Genomic DNA, 20,330 nt, shown 5'->3' on the forward strand with positions numbered 1-20,330 from the left:
GGGCGGTTTGGAGTACATGACAATATTCTGAATATTGCCTGAACTGAACTTCAGCAGAGGAGCCCGCGGGCCTGGCGCAGAGGCCTGAAAGCCAGCAGGTACCGCCCGCGCCCTGTCGCTGCTCCTGGGCCCCAAAATGACAGAAAATGCACCCAAGCTGTGCTTAATTATCAAGGCGGATTAAATGATAAACCGCCCCCGCTCGCCGCATGTGGAGCCGGCGCCACGTGAGCCGCAGGCCACGCCCCCGCGCCGCCGGAGAGGGGCGTGGCCTCCGCCTCCCCCACCCTGCGTGGGCAGCGCGGCGGAGAGGGGCGGGGCCAAGTGTGACGCCACACACGCCCGACCAATGGGGACGCGGCGCGGCGCGCTGGGCAGGGCCAGGATTGGCGGGCGGTGATGTCAGGGCGGTGCGGGGCAACCTGCAGCGGGTCCGGCGCGGCGGGCAGAGCGGAGCGGCCGCGGTGGTGAGATGCGCGGAGCGCCGGGCGGCGGCACTTGGGGATCCAGGGGTAGCGGTCGGGCCGGGGCAGCGCTTCCCTAGGGCCGCTGGGTCCGCTCCGGAGGGTGGTGGCTTGAGCGGCTGCGGGGCTGCGGGCCGCCCGCTCCCCCCGCACTCGCCCGGTAGCGCTTCCGCGGGGCTCTGCGGCAGCTCCACCGCTGCGGCACCCGGGGAACGGGCAGAGCCCCGGGCCGAGCGCTGGCCGCCGGCTCCGTGCGGAGTTTGGCCTCCGGGTGTCCCTGCATTGCGGGTTGGGGTCCATCCCCGTGCTCGGTTTTGGGGCAGAGAGCTGTTTTCCCCCCGGTCCCCTGGCACAGCCCCCGAAGGGCTGTGAAAGGAGGTTTAGAGTCGAGGGGATAGCGCAGCATTCAATGTACGTGGAAGGGAAACGCGCAGATGAATGAGCCGTTAATACCGACTGCCACGACACCCAATAGAATATCCGTTTTCCTCCCACATATTTCAGGTGAAAGACGAGTTCTCCGAGCGTGACGTTGGCTGCGAAGCTCTCCAGATGCCAGCTCCCACCCTACAGCCTGCTCAGCTCAGAGAGTAACCTCAACGCGGAGCCTGCTGTTACTTTAAATAAGAACTCCCTTCGCCTCGTGCTGGAAGGTGAGAAATTCTTCTGGAAGAGGACGGCAGTGACACTTGGAGCTCACTGGTGTTGGCAGGGAGCACGAAACAGAGCAGAAGCCTCTAGGAGCCTTCAGGCTCAAATTCTGCAGAGGGATGGTGCCACTGGAGAAATCAACCAAGCGCTGGTAGTAAGAAGAGCTTTTCTGGATTGTATCATCTCTAAAAGCCAGTACTTCTCATATCTACTCTTTTCTTTCTCATCCCTTCAAGCGTCTGTGTTATTCAGTGGTCTTTACTTCATCTGTTTTTCTCTTGGGTTACCCCATCACAGCAGGAGAAGGACCTGAAGGAAGATGCGCTGAAGCGCCACACCTCAAAGACGACAAGCTTGGCTCCGTACAGCGTTGGAGAGGAGGAGAACTAGAGTGAATTTGCTGCAGCTTCCAGTCCTTGAGGTGTTCCCTGCTCAGTGCTCGGTGTCCTCCATTCCTGGACTTTGCTTGATGGGGATCTCTGGTGCAGGAGCAGTCTCTGCACTCAAAGGCAGGCGAGCGGGGGTAGGAGAGGTGGCCTCTAGATGCCGGAAAGGCCATTTGTGCAAGCTCCTGGCAAAAGATCTCTTCTGGAACAGCTGCTGGCTGTAGGTCCACCAAGCCAAGGGTCAGGAGAGCTGTTCTGCAGCATGTCTTCCAAACCAGAGCAGAAGGAGACGCACCAGGGCAACGGGGCCGTGCTGCCCATCGTGCCCATGGACTGTCTCACCAGTCCGGACCGGGGACAGCTGGAGCCCCCAGATTTCCGGGGACCTAATGGAGATGGGGTAGAAGTGGTGGTGCTGGAGTCTCATGCCAACGCGAAAGGAGTGCGAGAAGAAGATGCCCTGCTGGAAAACGGCAGCCAGAGCAACGAAAGCGATGACACCAGCACAGACCGAGGTCCCGAGCCAGCCTCACCACTCAAGGAGACCTCCTTTTCCATCGGGCTGCAGGTCCTCTTTCCATTCCTGCTGGCAGGCTTTGGGACAGTTGCTGCTGGAATGGTGCTGGACATCGTGCAGGTAGGACTGACGCTTCCCTGGCGTGGCTCTGGGCTTTGAATCCCGCTTACGTAGACCAGGGCTTGATCTCAAGCCAGGAGGGGCTCGAATGGCAAGGCTTGTTCAGCAGATAGCAGCTGCGAGGAGAGGAGACCTGATACCTTGAATGCTGTTTGGGGTAAAGGGAGATGGGGGGAGACCTCAGTGGTGTCTGGAGCGGAGGGGGAGAGGTTGCTGGCAGCGCTGAGCTGCAGTGCCCGGCTCTGAGGAGGAGACTGCGGCTGGGACACGTGCGGCCAATGCACCTGCCTGGGAACCGAGACCCCTCTGTGCACTACGACTTGAAATAAAGCTCCCCAGGTGGTGGCTGGAGACACCCCAGCTCCCATCACTGATTCCATAGGTTCTGTGTCCCTTTTCCATCTCCGGTGTTTGCTGTGCTGTTCCAGCGCGCCGGCCGCGTTAACAGAACTGCAGAATGTGAGGGGTTGAAGGGCCCTGGAAAGCTCATCCAGTGCAATCCCCCCATGGAGCAGGAACACCCAGCTGAGGTTCCACAGGAAGGTGTCCAGGCGGGTTTGAATGTCTGCAGAGAAGGAGACTCCACAACCTCCCTGGGCAGCCTGGGCCAGGCTCTGACACCCTCACCAGGAACAAGTTGCTTCTCATATTTAAGTGGAACCTCCTGTGTCCCAGTTTGAACCCAACGATGCTCCTGATGCACTGTGTGCGGGACATTTGGCTCATTCCAGAGCTCAAAGCCTGGACGAGCAACCCTTGTGCTGCATCTTCACACTGTTGAAGTGGCCAAGAGTTGCTGGGCTGAGTCAGTGGTTCCTCCCGAGCCTTAGGAAAGGCCAGACAGGGAGCTGCCTGTTACTCTGGGTGAAAACTGTTACCAGACAGGATATGTCAGTGGGTCTCTGTGACAAGTGACATGATAAGAACCCGATGGCTGTGCGTCTCACTTAGGTTTTAGGTGATAAACGTGACCGCAGGGACCGCAGCTCTAGTGCAGGATTTCTGGCAGCAGATCAGCTGTTGTTGTCTCGATGCTCAGCCCAAAACGGTGACCGAGGCACAAAACCCAATCATCTGTGTAGCGGAGCTTTACGAAGCTATTTGGCTGGAGTAGGCGGCCCTTTTGGGGCTGCGGTCAACCAAAAATGCTCCGCTTGAAGCTCCTCTGTTTGCTTAAGTGCGATAAACAAGCCCTCTCAGTGTTGGCATAGAAAGACTCAAATGCCAGTCACTGGTCGGTGTTGCTGGCAGTTACCGTCGTCCCCGCCTGAGCTGTGTGCCGGTAACTCGCACGTTTTTTGCATTTGTGGGTGGTCAAGCAAACATTTCTCCCCTTTCTCGTCCCTGATGCAATTTCCCCGCATGCCTTTGCGTGCCGGTCACCACCGCGGACTCACTTGATGCAGCCTCTCGAGGTGGCTGTGAAGTGACTCAAAACAGGAAAGGCTGCCTGTGCTGCATTAATCCAGGGGAGATTTACCGGAATAACTTTCTTAAAGCCGTTTTAAGCGCGTTTCCCTTTGCGATGTCTCCGTAATCTTGTGTGGGTCTTCTGGGAGTTTCCCAGAGCCTGTGATTTAAACCCAGCCTGAAGTCCTTCCTGGAGAAGGCGCAGCCCTTCTGGCCGGGGTGAATACTGCGGCGTGCTGCTGCATTCTACCTTTTATTTTTATGATAGTTAGAAATAAAGCTGCATAGTTCCTCTGTCCCACAGCAGCTCAGCATGTGGCTCTGCAGCTTGTCCTGCCGACTCCTCCAACTCGCTTAAGCCTTGCAATTAAATGAGGCATCTAAATGCCTTGGGGTGGAAAAGGGGGGGACGGGAATGTGTGGTCTGGGGAGCTGATCCTGATAACCGGCTTCGCAGAGCCTCAGAGCCGTGGATGGAAGGATGGGAGCGCGTGGAGTGGGCGGCTGGCGCGGTTCGCAATGGACGGAGAGCTCCGTACACTCAATTTCCTCCGTTTTGGGTGAACAGACGGATCATCCAGCTGTTAATTGGTCACCCCACTGTGAAAACAAGCAGCCCTGGCCTTTGGCCATGCTGTCCTCTTAATGCGTCCTGATAGATTTGCTGCTTGGAAGGAGAATTTGCCTCTGCTCCCATGGAGATCGGAGAGACCTTTGGGCCAGGTGATGTGTCCAGTAGCCAACTATTGGCACAGTCCCCTCTCCCAGCAGAGCCCTGGTTGTTGTTTTCCAGATTAGTCTGCTCCCTGGTGGTTCTTTGGATGGGCTGGATGGTGTTTTGTATGGAGGAGGGGTTCTGCTCGTTTCTTGACAGCACCCCAGGGCGGCTCTGAGCTGTAGCTCTGCTGTTCAGGCCGCTTGTTCCATGGTGTTTCAAAGGGAGAAGCGAAGCAGCCACACCAAGGCCGCCCCAGCCCCGTCCTGCAGCGCAGCCTCTCCAGCCGCCGTGAACCACCATCCGCTGCGATCGGATCGCGCCGTCACTCGCGACTCCTGTCAGCCTTGACATCCCACGCGGTGGCTGAGAGCGACAGAGGCTGAGGCGCAGCTGTTACCCGGGAAATATCTCTTGTGTGCAGGGGCAAAGCTCCTGAAAGGCAGCGAGCCTGGAGGAAACTGCGAAACGGCACCTGGGGTTTGGTGTTGCTTCCAGAAGCTCCGTCGGGCCGGGGTCCGATCTCTGTCCGAGCTCCAGTGGCTCTGGTGTTGGGGTAGATCTGTGCTCGGAGGGACCACAGGCCCGGTAGAAAAACAACCTATTCTGTTACAGGGGTTTTAACAGCTCGATGTCCTCAACTTCAATTTATATTTCCTCTTCTGTTGCCCTTTTTTGTCTCCCCCAAACACTCTGGTTCTCCCCTTGGACCCCCATCTCTGGGGGGAGCTTTGTTCTCCGCAGGAGCTGGGGAGGCCCTGAGATGTGCTGAATGCCCGTAGGCCAGTGTTGTATAACATCTTATATTAAGAAAGCTGGCAGGAGCCCACGGGTCCTGCTCTTTGCAGTGAGCAAGCTGCTGATGTCTGCAGAAACCTCCTTGTTTTCACTCCCTGAAGATGACTTTTATTTTTCCTTTCTCGGGGAACACCCCTGTCTTGCTCAGGGAGCTGCTTGCGCCGGCTCCAGTTCCAGCTGCTGGCGCCGGTTTGCAGCGCAGCCGCCTTTAAAGGTGAATTTACAAAGCCAGGGTTGGGATAAGGTGATGGAGCTTGTGCGGAGCTGTTGCCTGGTCCTGCCCCGTGGTCTCTGGAGGCAGAACGAGCCAGGAAACTTTTGCGCAGCAACTTCCAGCCTGTGCTCTGAGTAATGATGGCGTTCCTTTCGTTAAGCAATGCCGGTGACATCCAGCGCGTCCCGTGGGGAAGCGGGAGCGTGTTGCTTGCTAATTGAGCTCTAGGTACGAGAGGGAAGCCATGGCGAAGGATTCAGCCGGACAACAAGCAGATAAATAATCATAATGCCTGCCTAAAAATAGACCGAGGAGAGCTGAGCTCGTCTGTTCCTGGAGGTGACCTTAAAGGAAGCGCAGGCTGATGTGCCGCTGCGTTGGGTGAAGTGTTTGGACGGGTTGTGTCTCCTGCCCAGCAGCGAGCTGGGATGTCCCTCTGCTCGCGTTGTCCCTTCCCGAGCACCCATGTGGAAAGGGCTCCCGAGTCTTGGGGTGGCTGGGGCGGGGGCTGTGGGGACACGGTGGTTTCACAGAATCCCAGGATGTCAGGGGTTGAAGGGCCCTGGAAAGCTCATCCAGTGCAATCCCCCCATGGAGCAGGAACACCCAGCTGAGGTTCCACAGGAAGGGGTCCAGGCGGGTTTGAATGTCTGCAGAGAAGGAGACTCCACAACCTCCCTGGGCAGCCTGGGCCAGGCTCTGACACCCTCACCAGGAACAAGTTTCTTCACACATTTAAGTGGAACCTCCTGTGTTCCAGTTTGCACCCATTGCCCCTTGTCCTGTCACTGGTTGTCACCCAGAAGAGCCTGGCTCCATCCTCGTCCTCAGGTGCTGTGGCTGGGAGAGGGATGTTTGTCCCATCAGGACAGTCTGGAAACCGGGGATCCTTGGGAGCCGTGTCCTCGAGCACAAAGAGGGTTGTGGCTGTGCCTGACATAGCCGAGCAGTTTGTGTCTGTGCCCCCGCAGAGCACGGGGAGCTTGTCCTATCAAGCTGGGATTTTATCAACTGGGAAACAGAGGCAAAATGGCCCCAGTTCACCCATCTCAAACACCCCTGTGAGCGCCGTTTTCTCTCCAATGGTTTCTGAAGTGAGCGGTGTCGCGAAGGAGCCGGCAGGAAGGTGGGATGTGTCGGTGCGGTGCTGCAGGCGAGCAGCACAAAGGGTGGAAAAATACAGAGGAATACCTGAAGTGCTGCCCCGTGGGAAGGGGTTAATCATGCAGGTACAGCGCCTTGTGTTTGCTGTTAGGTGTTGGCCGATAGTTTCTTGCTCTAGGAAGAAATACCTGTCCTGCTGGCGGATTATCCTGGCGGTCTGACGCTGCGGGAGGTGGAGCCTGGTGCAGGTAACGTTGGCAGGAGGAAAAGTGCAAGAGCCGTGACTGTTAACACCTTCAGCTTGTGAGAATAGGATTCCAGCCATGCCCGTGCCCTTGAAGTAGGGCAGGCGGGCAGGGTGGGAAGCGGGGGCTATTTTGGATGCTGCTTGCAAAGCACTCATGAAAATAAGAAATGGGGCCATGATGTTTGTGTAGCTTGCAGGGCTTTATTTTAAAATGCGGTTGTGAGTGTTTTGGGGTGGTTTTGTGTTTTCATGGGAGACAGTTGCTCTCATTTCAGGCTGCTTACCCTGCAATTACTCTTTGTCTTTTTTTCTGAAATAGCCACAGCTGCCTCTTCTGCCTCGTGCCCAAGTGGGCTGGCTCACCTCTGGAGCCTGAGTAATTAGTAAATACCTGAGTAACGAAGTTGTCAGGTGAGGAACTGGGAGTGGAGGCTGTGGGGGCTGCTTTGTGGAGCTGGCAGGGTCAGGAGCACCAATACCCTGCCCTGAAATGGCTTTGTAAGCCACACATGTAGGGAATGGCTCTCAGCTGAGACCGACCAAACTCCAGTACTTGGTTCTGCCAAAAACTGCAAGTTTTGGGCAAAGTCTCTTCATCTTTCCCTGTTTTGGCCTCTGCGTGCATAAACATTCTGCCAGTGGTTAATCTTTGGGGGATTTTCAACTGGAAGTTGCAGGCTGAGATCTGTTTTTTAAGCTTAGCAGGAACATGTTGTCGCTACTACATGAATGTTAAAAACGGTAACATTGCTGCCAAATTCAGAGTGTGGCAGCAGAAGGGAACCGAGTTGTCTGCTCAGGGCCCTGTGGGCAGTGCTGGGATGCAAAGTAAGTGATAAGTAAGATGCTCAGTCCAAAGCAAAGGTTTCTGCTGGCCACAATTATTCATTAATGGTCTTGTTTCTTTTAATCTTGCAGCATTGGGACGTCTTCAAATACGTGACCGAGATATTTATCTTAGTACCTGCGTTGCTGGGCCTGAAGGGGAACCTGGAGATGACTCTGGCGTCTCGCCTGTCGACAGCTGTGAGTATCCAGGGAGCTGGGAGGGAGTCCCACCGGACTCATCAGGTTTGCAGGTTTAATAGTCCTGAAGCTCTGCTGACAGTTTTCTTCCTCACTGTGGCTGCTCGTGGGCCTGGAGACACGATGTGCTTTAATATCTGAGGTGCTTCCATCTGATTTTCTTCACGAGGAAGCTGAGCACAGGCTAAAACAAACCGGGTTTAGGAGGGCCAGGAGATGAGAATTGTACGGCAAAGGGTAAAACACAAGGGACCTCGCAGCGAGAGCTGGAAGGTGGATTGACAGCCTCTTGAGGTTGATGGAGAGGCACGGCTGGGCATTTCTCGTGCTTGAATTCAGTCCGATCCCTGCGGAACAGTGAGCTCCCTGTGAGGGATGGGGGCAGGCTCTGCTCGCTCCTCAATGCTGCGTTAGTCCAGCTGTAAATGAGTTGCTTTGTGTTAAAATGTTTCTGTAACACAGCAGTCTGTCTCTGAAGCTGAGCGGCGCTGCGGAAAGGCTGACACCCTCTCTAGCACGGACAATAATACTCCGTCCTTCTGCAGAACATCTTCTGCTTGAGCGTGACAGCGAGTGACTGCCTGATGTTTCTCTGTTTCCCGCAATGGGAGTACGCGTAGCTTTGAGTCTTAGATCTGCAAGATGTCAGCTGCCTGCTGCCGAGCTTTTAGCTCCGTGCTGTGAATTGCTGGGAGAAGAGCCCTTGCAGCAAGAGCCTTGCCAGCGCAGAGGAGCTGATGGGAGTGCGGGAGCTGCTCAGAAGGTGCTCGCTGGGATGTAGGGATGGAGAACGGCCTGGGCGGTGCAGCAGCCATGGCTGGCACAGCTGCTTCTCAGCATCCTCCTTCCCTGCAGCATCCCCGTGCTGGTCACTGTAGGAGAAAGGAGAGTGTTGAAAAGGTCTCTGTGTATCCCCAGGAGGATCCACCACCTGCAATTTAGGGCAACAAAGATGCTGAAGGGAGTGGAGCATCTCCCGTGTGAGGAAAGGCTGAGGGAGCTGGGGCTCTGGAGCTGGAGAAGAGGAGACTGAGGGGGGACTCATTCATGGGGATCAATATGAAAAGGTGGGTGTCAGGAGGATGGAGCCAGGCTCTTCTCGGTGACAACCAGTGACAGGACAAGGGGCAATGGGTGCAAACTGGAACACAGGAGGTTCCACTTGAATATGAGAAGCAACTTGTTCCTGGTGAGGGTGTCAGAGCCTGGCCCAGGCTGCCCAGGGAGGTTGTGGAGTCTCCTTCTCTGCAGACATTCAAACCCGCCTGGACCCCTTCCTGTGGAACCTCAGCTGGGTGTTCCTGCTCCATGGGGGGATTGCACTGGATGAGCTTTCCAGGGCCCTTCCAGCCCCTGACATTCTGGGATTCTGTGATTCTGTTCGCTCTCCTGGGTCTGCTCTCATTCCTCCATCCTGAGCAATGAGGTGATGCCAGCTGTGACTCTCTGCTCCTCAGTAGTTTGTTGTTGGCCCCTGAGGTTTTGGGTGCGTTCCTGGATGGCAGCAGAGCCAATGTCCTGAGCTGCTTGTCCAGCCTTTGTCACATGCAGCCCCTCCTGTCCCCTCCCTCTCACCCACTGAACCTGCGGCACACGAGCATCGCATTCCAGAGAGCCTGTGGTTGTCCCTGGGGAGCAGGAAGGCAAACAGCGTTTCCCCGGGCTGTCCCTTGGCTTGGCCTCCGCTCGCCAGCCCCTGCCTGCCCATTCCTGCTGACCGCGGCGTTACCGGATCCAGCCCTCGCCCTTCAGTCTCTGAAGGAGCCGAGCACTGAGCTGCCTGGAGAACAGCCGGGCCAGCCTTACTGGGCTGGAGCTGTGTCCCTGTGCTGCTGGGGGGACAAAAGCTGCTGAGAAGCTTTGTGCTGCCCCTGCTCCAGCTGTGCTCCGGTGCCAGGGCTGGCAGGGACACGCCAAGAGGCTGAGCTTTGTTTGCCCCTCCATTCTGGGAAACAAATCCCTTTGTTTTATTCGCTCTCCATTGTTTGGAGCACGTCAGGATCCTCGCTGTCCCGTACACGGGCTGTTCTCCCACTTGGCCTTGGCCAGCTTGTACTGGCTGGTGTTTCTATGGCCTGTTTTCTCCATCCTCTTCCCTTATGGGGCTGGAATGGGGCAGCACTGGGGCAGCTTGGCAGAGAAACGCTGCTGTGCAGAAAGCCGCGGGAGTGCAGAGCTTTCCCCCGTGTTGATCGGTGGCTGCAGCAGGAGCTGGCACAGCTGGTGTCCTCATAGCTCTGCATGGTGGGACAGGGTTTTTCTCTCTTGTTTATTCCCCTTGCCCTGCTCTCCCACCGGCGCAGGGACCCACGGGCAGGTGTGCGGGGGGCGCTCCCCCCGGATCGCTGGAAAGCAACCTGGGGTGCATTCTCAGACCATGGGTTTCTAATTAGGGCTGCATTAAGGCACCTCAGAAATTCCTTTCACAATTAAACAGCGAAACTCTCCCATTAGTTAAAGGATTAAAATCCCGTTGCCAGTGACTACAGCTAGGTTATGTTAATCCCAGCCTAATTGCCGTGTGGCTGGAATGTTAAGGTCAGGCTTCATATAGAGCTCAAATCCCTGTGCTGGGTGCGCTCAGTGCTGCTCCAGTCAATTTGTTGATTTTTCTCTAGTCTTTCCTCCTTTCCACTAAACCGACTGGAATAAATTCACTCCAGAGACAGAAGCATCTCAGTGCTGGTCGAAATGAGCTGATGGTTCTCTCAAGGGGAGCAGGAGGATTAGTTGGTCACCCCTGACAGGGGCCAGCAAGGAAACCCGAGAGGCACAAACTGCTGCTGTGTTGTTGAGCACAAGTTTGAGTTTCACCCTGTCAGCCAGTAACTCCAACACGCGTTTACCGCTTCGCATTGCCCCTTTACGCTTTCATAGCGACAAACTTGCTTCCTCTTCATGTTCCGATAGATGGGATATAAGCTTATACCCTATACCTGTCCGTTCTTTCCATGACCTAGAAGGTGGTAGGGAAGAGCAGAACCCGTGTGCTCTGCATTAACCAGCAACCTGCGGTGATTCCGCTGGGTTATTCTGCTGGGTTATTTTGGACCGTACACCAAATTAAAGCAACTTTCCGCCTGTTCTGGTGAGCGTGATCAGCATCTCCCGTGGCGGTGCCGGGTGACCTGTGTGCCGCCGCTTCCCGCTCCTCGGTCGGTCACCACGTGGCATTAGCCTTGTTTACTCAGCTTTTAACCGAAACAGCTGGTTTTGCTGCCAACTTTCTCCACCCATGTGATGCTGCCCTGGCCTTGGTCCGTGCGGGAGCGGGGCACACGGGGAGCTGACCCGGGAGCCCGTGCACCCCGTTTCCCTCCCGAGGGGCAGCGTGACCCAGCTGGGCCTGAGCCAGGCTCGGCTCGGCCGCCAACAGGGTGAACTCAATGGGTGAACGAGCAGCGGTGCGTGACTCCGCGTGGGGACAAAGTGTATCTCGTAGCTTTTGCAGGGTTTTCATCAGACGGTCCGTTAATGTCGAGTCCTCTTTGCGCTCCCTTCAAACCCCTTCTGTAGTGGATCTGGCTCATAGGAGAGTGTCAGCCTGTTCCTGCAACTGGGAAGGAGAAGGTGTTGAAGCTAAAACTGGGAACAGCTTTGATGTTCTGGTGTGTGAGACCGGAGTAACTTGCCAGAGGCGCTTTAGTTCCCCGGGGTGTGGGGCCTGAGCAATGGTCACAAATCGGCTGACACTGGAAGCTGTGCTGCCATCAGAGACCTGGGCAGGGAGAAATTTAATGAAATATAACAAGGGCAAGTGTAGAGTCTTGAATCTGGGCAGGAACAACCCCAGGTTCCAGTGTAAGTTGGGGAATGACCTATTAGAGAGCAGTGTAGGGGAAAGGGACCTGGGGACAGCAGGGTGAGCATGAGCCAGCACTGGGCCCTTGTGGCCAGGAAGGCCAATGGTACCTGGGGTGGGTTAGAAGGGGGTGGTCAGTAGGTCAGAGAGGTTCTCCTGCCCCTCTGCTCTGCCCTGGGGAGACCACACCTGGAATCTTGTGTCCAGTTGTGGCCCCTCAGCTCCAGAAGGACAGGGAACTGCTGGAGAGAGTCCAGCGCAGCCACCAAGATGCTGAAGGGAGTGGAGCATCTCCCGTGTGAGGAAAGGCTGAGGGAGCTGGGGCTCTGGAGCTGGAGAAGAGGAGACTGAGGGGGGACTCATTCCTGGGGATCAATATGGAAAGGGGGAGTGTCAGGAGGATGGAGCCAGGCTCTTCTCGGTGACAACCAGTGACAGGACAAGGGGCAATGGGTGCAAACTGGAACACAGGAGGTTCCACTTAAATTTGAGAAGAAACTTGTTCCTGGTGAGGGTGGCAGAGCCTGGCCCAGGCTGCCCAGGGAGGCTGTGGAGTCTCCTTCTCTGCAGACATTCAAACCCGCCTGGACACCTTCCTGTGGAACCTCAGCTGGGTGTTCCTGCTCCATGGGGGGATTGCACTGGATGAGCTTTCCAGGGCCCTTCAACCCCTGACATTCTGGGATTCTGTTACTGCAGAGCTGTGCCCCAGCTGGACACACAGTCACACACACACACCTCTTCTACTGAATTGCTTTCCTCTAAGAGCTAAGGATTTGAGGTCATTACTCTTTCCTACTCCCGGTACAAACTTGCAGGAATTTGACTGTTAGTAAGTGCAAAACACTATCAGTTTTTAATGACGTTGCGGTGTTCTCTTGCAGGCTAATATTGGCCAAATGGATACACCCAAAGACCTCTGGAGGATGATAACGGGGAACATGGCTCTGATACAGGTGAGGAAATGTGAAAGAAAAGTGGAAATATTGGTAGTTGGCGCAAACCCAACTCTGACAAGTGACCATTTTGCTCTTTCTTGGTAACCAACTGGTTTTTATTTTCAGGTTCAGGCTACTGTGGTTGGCTTCCTGGCCGCAATCACAGCTGTGGTATTCGGATGGATCTCGAATGGGCACTTCAACGTTGTCCATGCTATCCTGCTTTGTGCCAGCAGTGTGGCTACTGCATTCATCGCTTCCCTTGTTCTGGGTGAGAAACAGACCCCTGCGCACCCTCCAGGCCTCAAGTTGCACCAGGGGAGGTTTACATTGGATATTAGGAAGAAATTCTTCCCCAAAGGGCTGTGGGGCATTGGAACAGGCTGCTCAGGGCAGTGCTGGAGTCACCATCCCTGGAGGGGTTTAAAAGGCGTTTAGACGAGATTCTTGGGGACATGGGTTAGTGCTGGAGTTGCGTTATGGTTGGACTCGATGATCCTGAGGGTCTCTTCCAACTGAAATGATCCTATGATTCTCCCTGAAGTTCTGGGCTCCCCTTGGCCTCATCCTGTTTTCCTCCTCTTTTTGTAGGCTTGATTATGATCGGGGTCATCGTTGGATCCAGGAAGATGGGGATCAACCCCGATAATGTCTCCACGCCAATCGCTGCCAGCCTGGGGGATCTCGTCACCCTGGCTCTGCTTTCAGGAATCAGCTGGGGCTTGTACAAAGAGATGGGTGAGGAGCAACAAGAGGCCTTTGTCTCTGCCTGGTCCTTCCACGTGCTGCTGCGTCTCCCTCTCATTTCACCCTCTTCCTTTACCCGTCCTGTTCTGGGGTGTATAGGATGCCTGGCCTGGAAGCTTCCTCAGTTAGTGAGACCTAGTCAGAACTGATAAGGGGAGCAAACGGACCTTCTTACTGCCTTGTAGCTGCAGACAGTCTTGGCAGTGATCCGCATACTTCCTTCTCACCAGGTAAAGTGACAAGGGGGAGATTGTCTCCCTTCCAAGTGCCAGGGGCTTGACTGTGGCTAAAGCAGTGGGAAAAGGCAGCTGTGGATTGAATCGTTGGTGCTGTCAGCACCAGCTGGGGATGCTGAGGGCAGAGCTGCAGCTGTAGGGCTCTCGATTTCCTCCTCCTCCCCTCCACCTTCCTTCCCCGCAGCTGGGACGCGGGGATGTGACTCAGCCAGGTTCAGCCAAAGGTGAAGCAGCACTGGGAGGTCTTGCCCAAGAGTGGGAATGAGCAGTTAGAAACTGGAGAGATCTCACTTTGATCTGTCGATAAAGCTTTTGTGAGTACACCAAGAGAAGGAAATGCCATGTCCTGTGGATTTGAGGGTGGCCCACCCTGTTTTGCTGGAGTTTCTGGCTCTGGAGGGTGACAGCAGTGTGCAGACAGGTTTGATGAGCTCAGCTGACGTAGCACCTCACCTCCCCACAGCGGGAACGTGTCCTTCATCTCTTCTTTCTGCTTATTTCCCCCATCAGAGATCAAAACCTACGTGAATCCTTTGGTGTGCGTCTGCTTCGCAGCTGTGCTGCCCATCTGGGTCGTCATCACCAAGAGGAACGAAGCAACCCGGGAGGTGCTGTACTCTGGCTGGCATCCGGTCGTTATGGCCATGGGAATTAGCAGGTAGGGAGGCACGGAGGAATTCAGTCCCTCTTCCCCAAACGCAGACAGACAACGAACCCTTTCCCCCAGCCCTTTCAACCTCTTAGCCCTTGGGAGATTCTGGAGCAAGACAGGACCAAACATCTTCTGCTTCCACGGTCCCAGACTACCAGTAAATGGGGGGTTATTTTGTGTTTTCTAGACAAATACATGGTTTTCTATGTCCTGAGGCACAGGAGTGATTAAGCACCCGACTGCTGGAGTCCAGCAAAGTCCCAGCTGCTGCACAGGGAGGTTCTGGCATGGCCGTGGAGTAAACACAGATCCTATTTAGCAGTGTTCTGCACAGGAGCCCTCTCTGCCCCCCGAAGGGCAGGATTGCTTTTGCTTACTGCGTTGCAGCAAACCATACCTTAGGGGATTTAGTCTTTGATGTTTTTTGGCAGCGATGAGAACAGACCCTGCTAAAACTGTCTTCTGCTATCACATGTTGAGGCTTGAAATCACGTGCAACAACCATAGGTGTGTGCCAGTAGGTGTCTGTGTCACCCGTGGGTGCACACGCTGTAGCAGAGGGAACCCCCAGTGCTCTGAGCTTTCAGCACTGACCTCTTCAATCTTCTTCTGCAGTATCGGGGGCTTAATTTTGGACAAAATGGTCACGAATCCAAACTTTGCTGGCATGGCCGTCTTCACACCGGTTATTAACGGTGAGTTCCTTTCTGCTCTGGCTTTGCAGCTCTTGGAGACTCTTGGCAGCGGGTGGAGTCGCCCCATGTGCCTATTTTGGGCAGATTAAAGAGACTAATTAATTGCCTTTGGATTGGCAGTGGGATGTGGTGGTTAGACCCAAGCTTTGTCCTCCCTTTTGCCTAATGAACCAAGGAAACTCTTATATTCATTACTTTTTGCAATAACAGAGCTAATTCTGAGCCAGTGCATCCTGCGCTAGTGGGTTCCACAGCTGCATTATGCTTCATGCAAAAAATAATAGGCATATTCTATATAGATATATTCTATAGGAAAATAATAGGCATATTCTGTCTAGATATATTCTATAGGAAAATAATAGGCATATTCTGTCTAGATATATTCTATAGGAAAATAATAGGCATATTCTGTCTAGATATATTCTATAGGAAAATAATAGGCATATTCTGTCTAGATATATTCTATAGGAAAATAATAGGCATATTCTGTCTAGATATATTCTATAGGAAAATAATAGGCATATTCTATGTAATAGAAATAACTTCCTGTATCTGTTTTGGTGGCTGACTTGTCATTTTGCAGTTTCACATATTCCTTCCCGTCAAAGCGGCAGTAATGGAATTGCATCTGTTTTACTGAGGGGAAACTGTAGAACACTGTGCTTTGTCTCAGCTCTTTACATCCTGCAAAAGTAGAATTCGGGTCAAAAATAGACTGTCCTACATTATTCCGGCAGCTGGCAGCTCCAGGTCCGCCGGCTGTTGGAAACGGCTCTTTGGAGCGTTGGAGACCTCATCTTCCTGCTTCTCTCCGTATCCGCAGGTGTGGGTGGCAACCTGGTGGCGGTGCAGGCGAGTCGCATCTCCACGTACCTGCACATGAGCGGGATGCCTGGAGAGAGCTCCGAAACAGCCCCTCGCAAGTGCCCCAGCCCTTGCAGCACCTTCTTCGGCTCAGGTATCTAAGCTGGGTGTTGAAATATTAGCATATTGACTTGTGCCAGCAGCGTTTGCTGGTTCAACTTGTCCGTGGCTGGTTCAACTTGTCGGTGGCAGCGCTGGCGTGGGAAATGGTGGCTGAATTCTGCTCGGAGCTGTGAGCTCATGGTGCGGCTCGTCCTCTGGTCTGCTCTGCCCTCTAGAGACGCTCAGACCTTTTGCAACGCTGCCATGCGGGAGGACGCAGCCCTCAAGTCCCATGTCCTGACTGTATAATACTGTAGATCCCCTATTCTCTCCACCTCTTCCAAATGCATCCAGGCTACTGAGAGCCACCTTGAGGCTGCTGGAGCATTGCAGCTCTGCTGGGCATACAGAGCTGCAGAAAGCTTTGCAGTTCTGGAAAGCTTTGCAGCTAGAGAAAGCGTCGCAGCTGCAGAAAGGATCTCACTGCTGGAGGCTTCCTGGCAGCTCAGTTATTTGTGACAGTCGTGTGGCAGAGCACAGCCCAAACGTGCCTTTCAGCACGGAGGTTGTTAGTGTCCAGGCTTCCTAAAGAGGCTGCAGCCTTTGGGCCAGGGGTGTCCCCAAGAGCGGCGAGAGGTCTCCGATGTGCTGACCTGTTAGAAAGCGGATCGCCGAGGAAATTCGGTGTTGATAGGGAATCCTGAGCTCTGCACTGTTGGACGTGAGACACAAGTCCTTCTGGCAGCTGGAACAGCTTTTGCTCCGGGGACAGAACTAAACTTCCCTACCAAGCTGGTGCAATGAGTCCTTGGGCATCCTGACAGCTGGGTCCCCATTCAAAGCATTGAGCCAGCCTAAATCTGCCCCGTGGGGATGAGGGTCCGATGTGCTGGTCCCTGCTTGTGCTTTAACGGCCGTTGTGCCGCCTCGTCCCCCGGGGAAGCTGCAGAGTCCTGTGTGTTCGAGTCCACCTGAAGCCTGAGCTCTGTCTGGGTTTCCTTGCAGATGTGAATTCTCGCTCCGCTCGCGTGCTCTTGCTTCTGGTGGTGCCTGGGCACCTGATCTTCCTTTACACCATCAGCTCCTTGCAAGGCGGCCACACGACGCTCACCCTGATTTTCATGGTTTTCTACATGATGGCTGCGCTTCTCCAGGTAAGCGGGAGCCCTGCCGGGGGCTGAGGCCCCTTCGGGATGAGGGGACACTGTGCTGTCACCTGCACTGGGGACCTGTGCAGCCAGTTCAGTTGTAGATACACCACTTGAGGGTGCAGCGATACAGCCTGTCGCTAGGCAAGAGATTAGTGCGCTAGGGAGCGTTACGCCAAGTAGATTGTATTTGTCAGATGAGCTGGTATCAAACTGAATAAATCCTCCTTTGTTGATACCTGTACACACCGTTTGTCTTACCTCCCGTTCTTGACAAGTTTTGAATCTTCTTTAAGTCGCTCTGATAGCGGAAGTGTTTGCCTCTTGTGTGTTCATCTGTCATATAAAAGGCGCTTTAACAATCTTAAAACTGCTGCTGAAGGAAAGGGGATGTGGGATTTGCAGGGCCCCCATGGCTCGTGTGGTTTGTTCTGCCCCGCTCTGCGCTGTGGGGCTCCCAATTTAAGCCCAGCTGCGCTGCCCCCTCCACTTGGGCCTGGTCTCAGCGTCCCCTAAACCCAACAACTGAAGGCAGCTCGAGGAAATGAGTCAGAGCATCCATCAGGGGCCGGAGCAGCGAGCTGTCAGCCAGGGGCTAAATTTAGGTTGTGAACTGGTGCTTGGGCGCTCAGAATGGGGCGAAGAGAGAGCACCAGAGGGACCACCCTGCACTGGCTGCTGTGTCCTGAGCTCCGCTGTGTCCCCTCCCAGCCCCAGGGACACCAGGGCTTTTAGCAACAGGCCTATGGACTCTTCAGATCCTTGTCCCACACCTAAGGCTTGAGAGATCCCGTGTGGCTTTCTTGTCTTCAGATATTAACACGAGCGTCTCGCTGCACTGAAGTGGATGGGGAGAACATCGCTCTGGTGGTTTCAGCTGCTGGGCAGTTGCTCTTTTATTTCTGGAAGCCGGACCTTGCTGTCCCTTCCCGAGCATCTTGTGTGCTTCCAGCTCCCCTCTTTGCCCCGTATCTCTTTGAGCTTGTTCTGTTTAGATCTAAAACTTGAGCTGTAAAATTTACACCTAATTTTTCTAAGCCTAAATTTGGTGGTGATATATGAAGCTAAAGAAGGATCGGGCAGAGACTGTTAAGGATTTGGGTGCCCAGGGGCTCTCTGAAACTCCCCAGATTCCTCTTGGTGCTGTTTTTGTTGCTTGGGGGAGCGGTGGCTCTGACCAGCCCCCCACCTCTGTCTTTAGGCTGAGCTTGCAGAGCTCAGCATTTGTGGCTGATGCAGCTCTTTCCTTCCCACACCCCAGGTTGTCATCCTGCTGTACGTTGCTGACTGGATGGTGCATTGGATCTGGAGCAGGGACCTCGACCCTGACAACTACTGCATCCCGTACTTGACAGCGCTGGGGGACCTGTTTGGAACGGGTCTTCTCGCTTTCAGCTTTTACATCCTCTGGCACATCGGGGACCGGGACTCCGATGTGGGAGACTAGCGTATCACGGCTCTCCTCGTCCTCTCGTTTTGTTGTCGGTGTTTCATTTCCCCCACCCTTGCTCTTTGGCTTCCTCCCCCCTACCCTGTCTCTCTTGAGACTTCATCTTTGATACTGGATTCTCATTATTTTCAATGGGAACTTTATGTGGTTTATATTTCAAGCCAAGTTTGTACAGGAAGTAAATCTAGTTTTAGGAAGGACAAAAACAAATTATAAGTGTAACAAGACAATCACCAAGTGCAATTCCATAGTAGTTGGGTTTGAACCGAGGTTACAGTGAAGACGCTGATCAGTCAGATCGCACGGGGAGCTGGTCCCGGTCACTAGAGCTGCTTTTTTCGCTTCATAAGCGTTTTAAATACCAGAGTTAAGGTTCAGGTTTATTCTACCGAACAGGCATCTTCTAGCACCCCTCGAGGATGAGGGTGTGGGGTGCCTGCTGTCTCCTCAGATCTTGTATTTGCTCTTGAAATCACAGAATCCCAGAATGTCAGGGGTTGAAGGGCCCTGGAAAGCTCATCCAGTGCAATCCCCCCATGGAGCAGGAACACCCAGCTGAGGTTACAAAGCTCCAAAGCACACGAGAGGGATCAGCAAAGATGGGTCCTCTGTGCCGAAACCCCCGTTCCCATGTGTGTGCAGGGACAGCGGGTGAGCTCGGGTCTCATAGAGTGTCCTGAGCTGGAAGGGACCCCGAGTCCAGCTACTGTCCCTGCACAGGACAACCCCAAAACTCACACGATGTGGCTGAGGATGTTGGCCAATTGATTCTTAATGTTGACAGGCTTGGAGCTGTGACACCTCCCTGGGGATCTTGTTCAGTGTTAGGCCAGAACTAGCAGAGCTCTACAAAGCCCTGCCCAAGTGCAGACAGGCTTGATTTTTAGGGCAGGAGTGATTTGTTAGAACAGCTCCTGCCTCCCCCTGGAAAACAAAGCTAAGGCACCTGTCCGAGCCAAGATCAAAGTTTGGGATCAAGCGTTGTCCCAACCCAGAGGTCGGCTTGCAGAGCTGGTCCTTATCCGGAGACGAGCGTGTTGGAAAGGAAGGTCAGGATTAGCGAGTGGGCAACCAGTTCTGGAAAGCCGCAGAGCAGATGTGTCCAAACCAACGGGCGCTTGGGCTCTTGCTGTCTCAGGACCGCTCTGAAGCTGCAGAACAATCTTTCCCTGCTCGTGTGGGTGTCTGAGCTCTGCTGCCTCAGCCGCGTTCGGGAGGCAGAGCGGGGATCTCGCCCTCGTTGCTCGCTCAGACCCTCAGAAGAGCAGGTGACCTATTTTTGAGACTGTTTTCCCCTTTCTCCCTCACTAACGTTAACGTTCAGCATCACTTTCCCCTTCCCCACCTCTGAACCTCGTGCTCTCCACCCCGCTGATGTGACTCAGCTCGTTTGGCCAAAACTGTTCAAAAAACCCCCCAAAATAAACCAACAACCCAACCCTCAGCCCGTCCTGTGCCCAGGTCTCTACCTGGGCACTTCTGGAGTATTTTCTGCTGCTCACCTCATTTCTCTGCCTAACGTTGAGGAACAGATCTGAGACTTCCTCCCCTTAACACTTAAGCTTTTAAACATATATATACATATATAAAAATACATGAGAAACTCTCCTGGTCTTTTAGGTGTCACATCACTATTTAGTTCCCCAGGAAAAGATTCCCCAGATGAAGAATCTACCGCTCAGTCTCCTGTAAAATGAGGCCAGAGGTGCTGAGAGCTGTTGCTGCTGGGCTGGGGGTGTCCAGATGTTCATGTAAGGTCTGAGGTGTGTGGGGAACAGGTCAGGGAAGACTCTGATTTAAAACTGAAGAATATCGATGGTCAGAAACTTTTCCCACCAGTTGCACTCAAATGCATGCCTACTCTACAGCTGACTGCAAATGAAAAATACTGGTTTACTCTTTTTATTAAAGGAAGAAGACTGTCTTAATTATTTATAGCTCCTGTAACTGAATTGACAGATGTCAACTTAACTGATAAATTATATTTGGTTAAATAAAGATGAACTTTATTTATGTGGCCTGTGGTGGTTTTCCTTCATGCTCCTCTGCTTGGTTAAAGGTGTCTCTTGCATCTTTGCAGTTTTTGGCTTACTAAATATCAGGG

At 54.0% G+C, this 20,330-nt stretch overlaps 1 protein-coding gene across 2 annotated transcripts; it reads left to right on the plus strand.

The window, feature by feature from the left end:
- The first annotated feature begins 380 nt into the window (after positions 1-380).
- SLC41A1 (solute carrier family 41 member 1) lies at positions 381-20,239 on the plus strand. 2 transcript variants are annotated; one of them, XM_065854266.2, is made up of 11 exons: positions 381-467; positions 969-2,138; positions 7,545-7,652; positions 12,339-12,410; positions 12,519-12,663; positions 12,984-13,130; positions 13,886-14,033; positions 14,643-14,722; positions 15,546-15,680; positions 16,634-16,782; positions 18,038-20,239. In XM_065854266.2, the coding sequence occupies exons 2-11, from the start codon at positions 1,659-1,661 to the stop codon at positions 18,221-18,223; spliced, it is 1,650 nt and encodes a 549-aa protein (XP_065710338.1). In that variant the 5' UTR covers positions 381-467; positions 969-1,658; the 3' UTR covers positions 18,224-20,239. The 2 variants fall into 2 exon arrangements, with proteins under 2 accessions (XP_065710338.1, XP_071673661.1); XM_071817560.1 differs by lacking the exon at positions 381-467 and adding an exon at positions 856-875.
- The last annotated feature ends 91 nt before the right edge of the window (positions 20,240-20,330 follow it).

Source organism: Patagioenas fasciata, chromosome 21, assembly GCF_037038585.1.
Source record: "Patagioenas fasciata isolate bPatFas1 chromosome 21, bPatFas1.hap1, whole genome shotgun sequence".
Classification (NCBI taxonomy): domain Eukaryota; kingdom Metazoa; phylum Chordata; class Aves; order Columbiformes; family Columbidae; genus Patagioenas; species Patagioenas fasciata.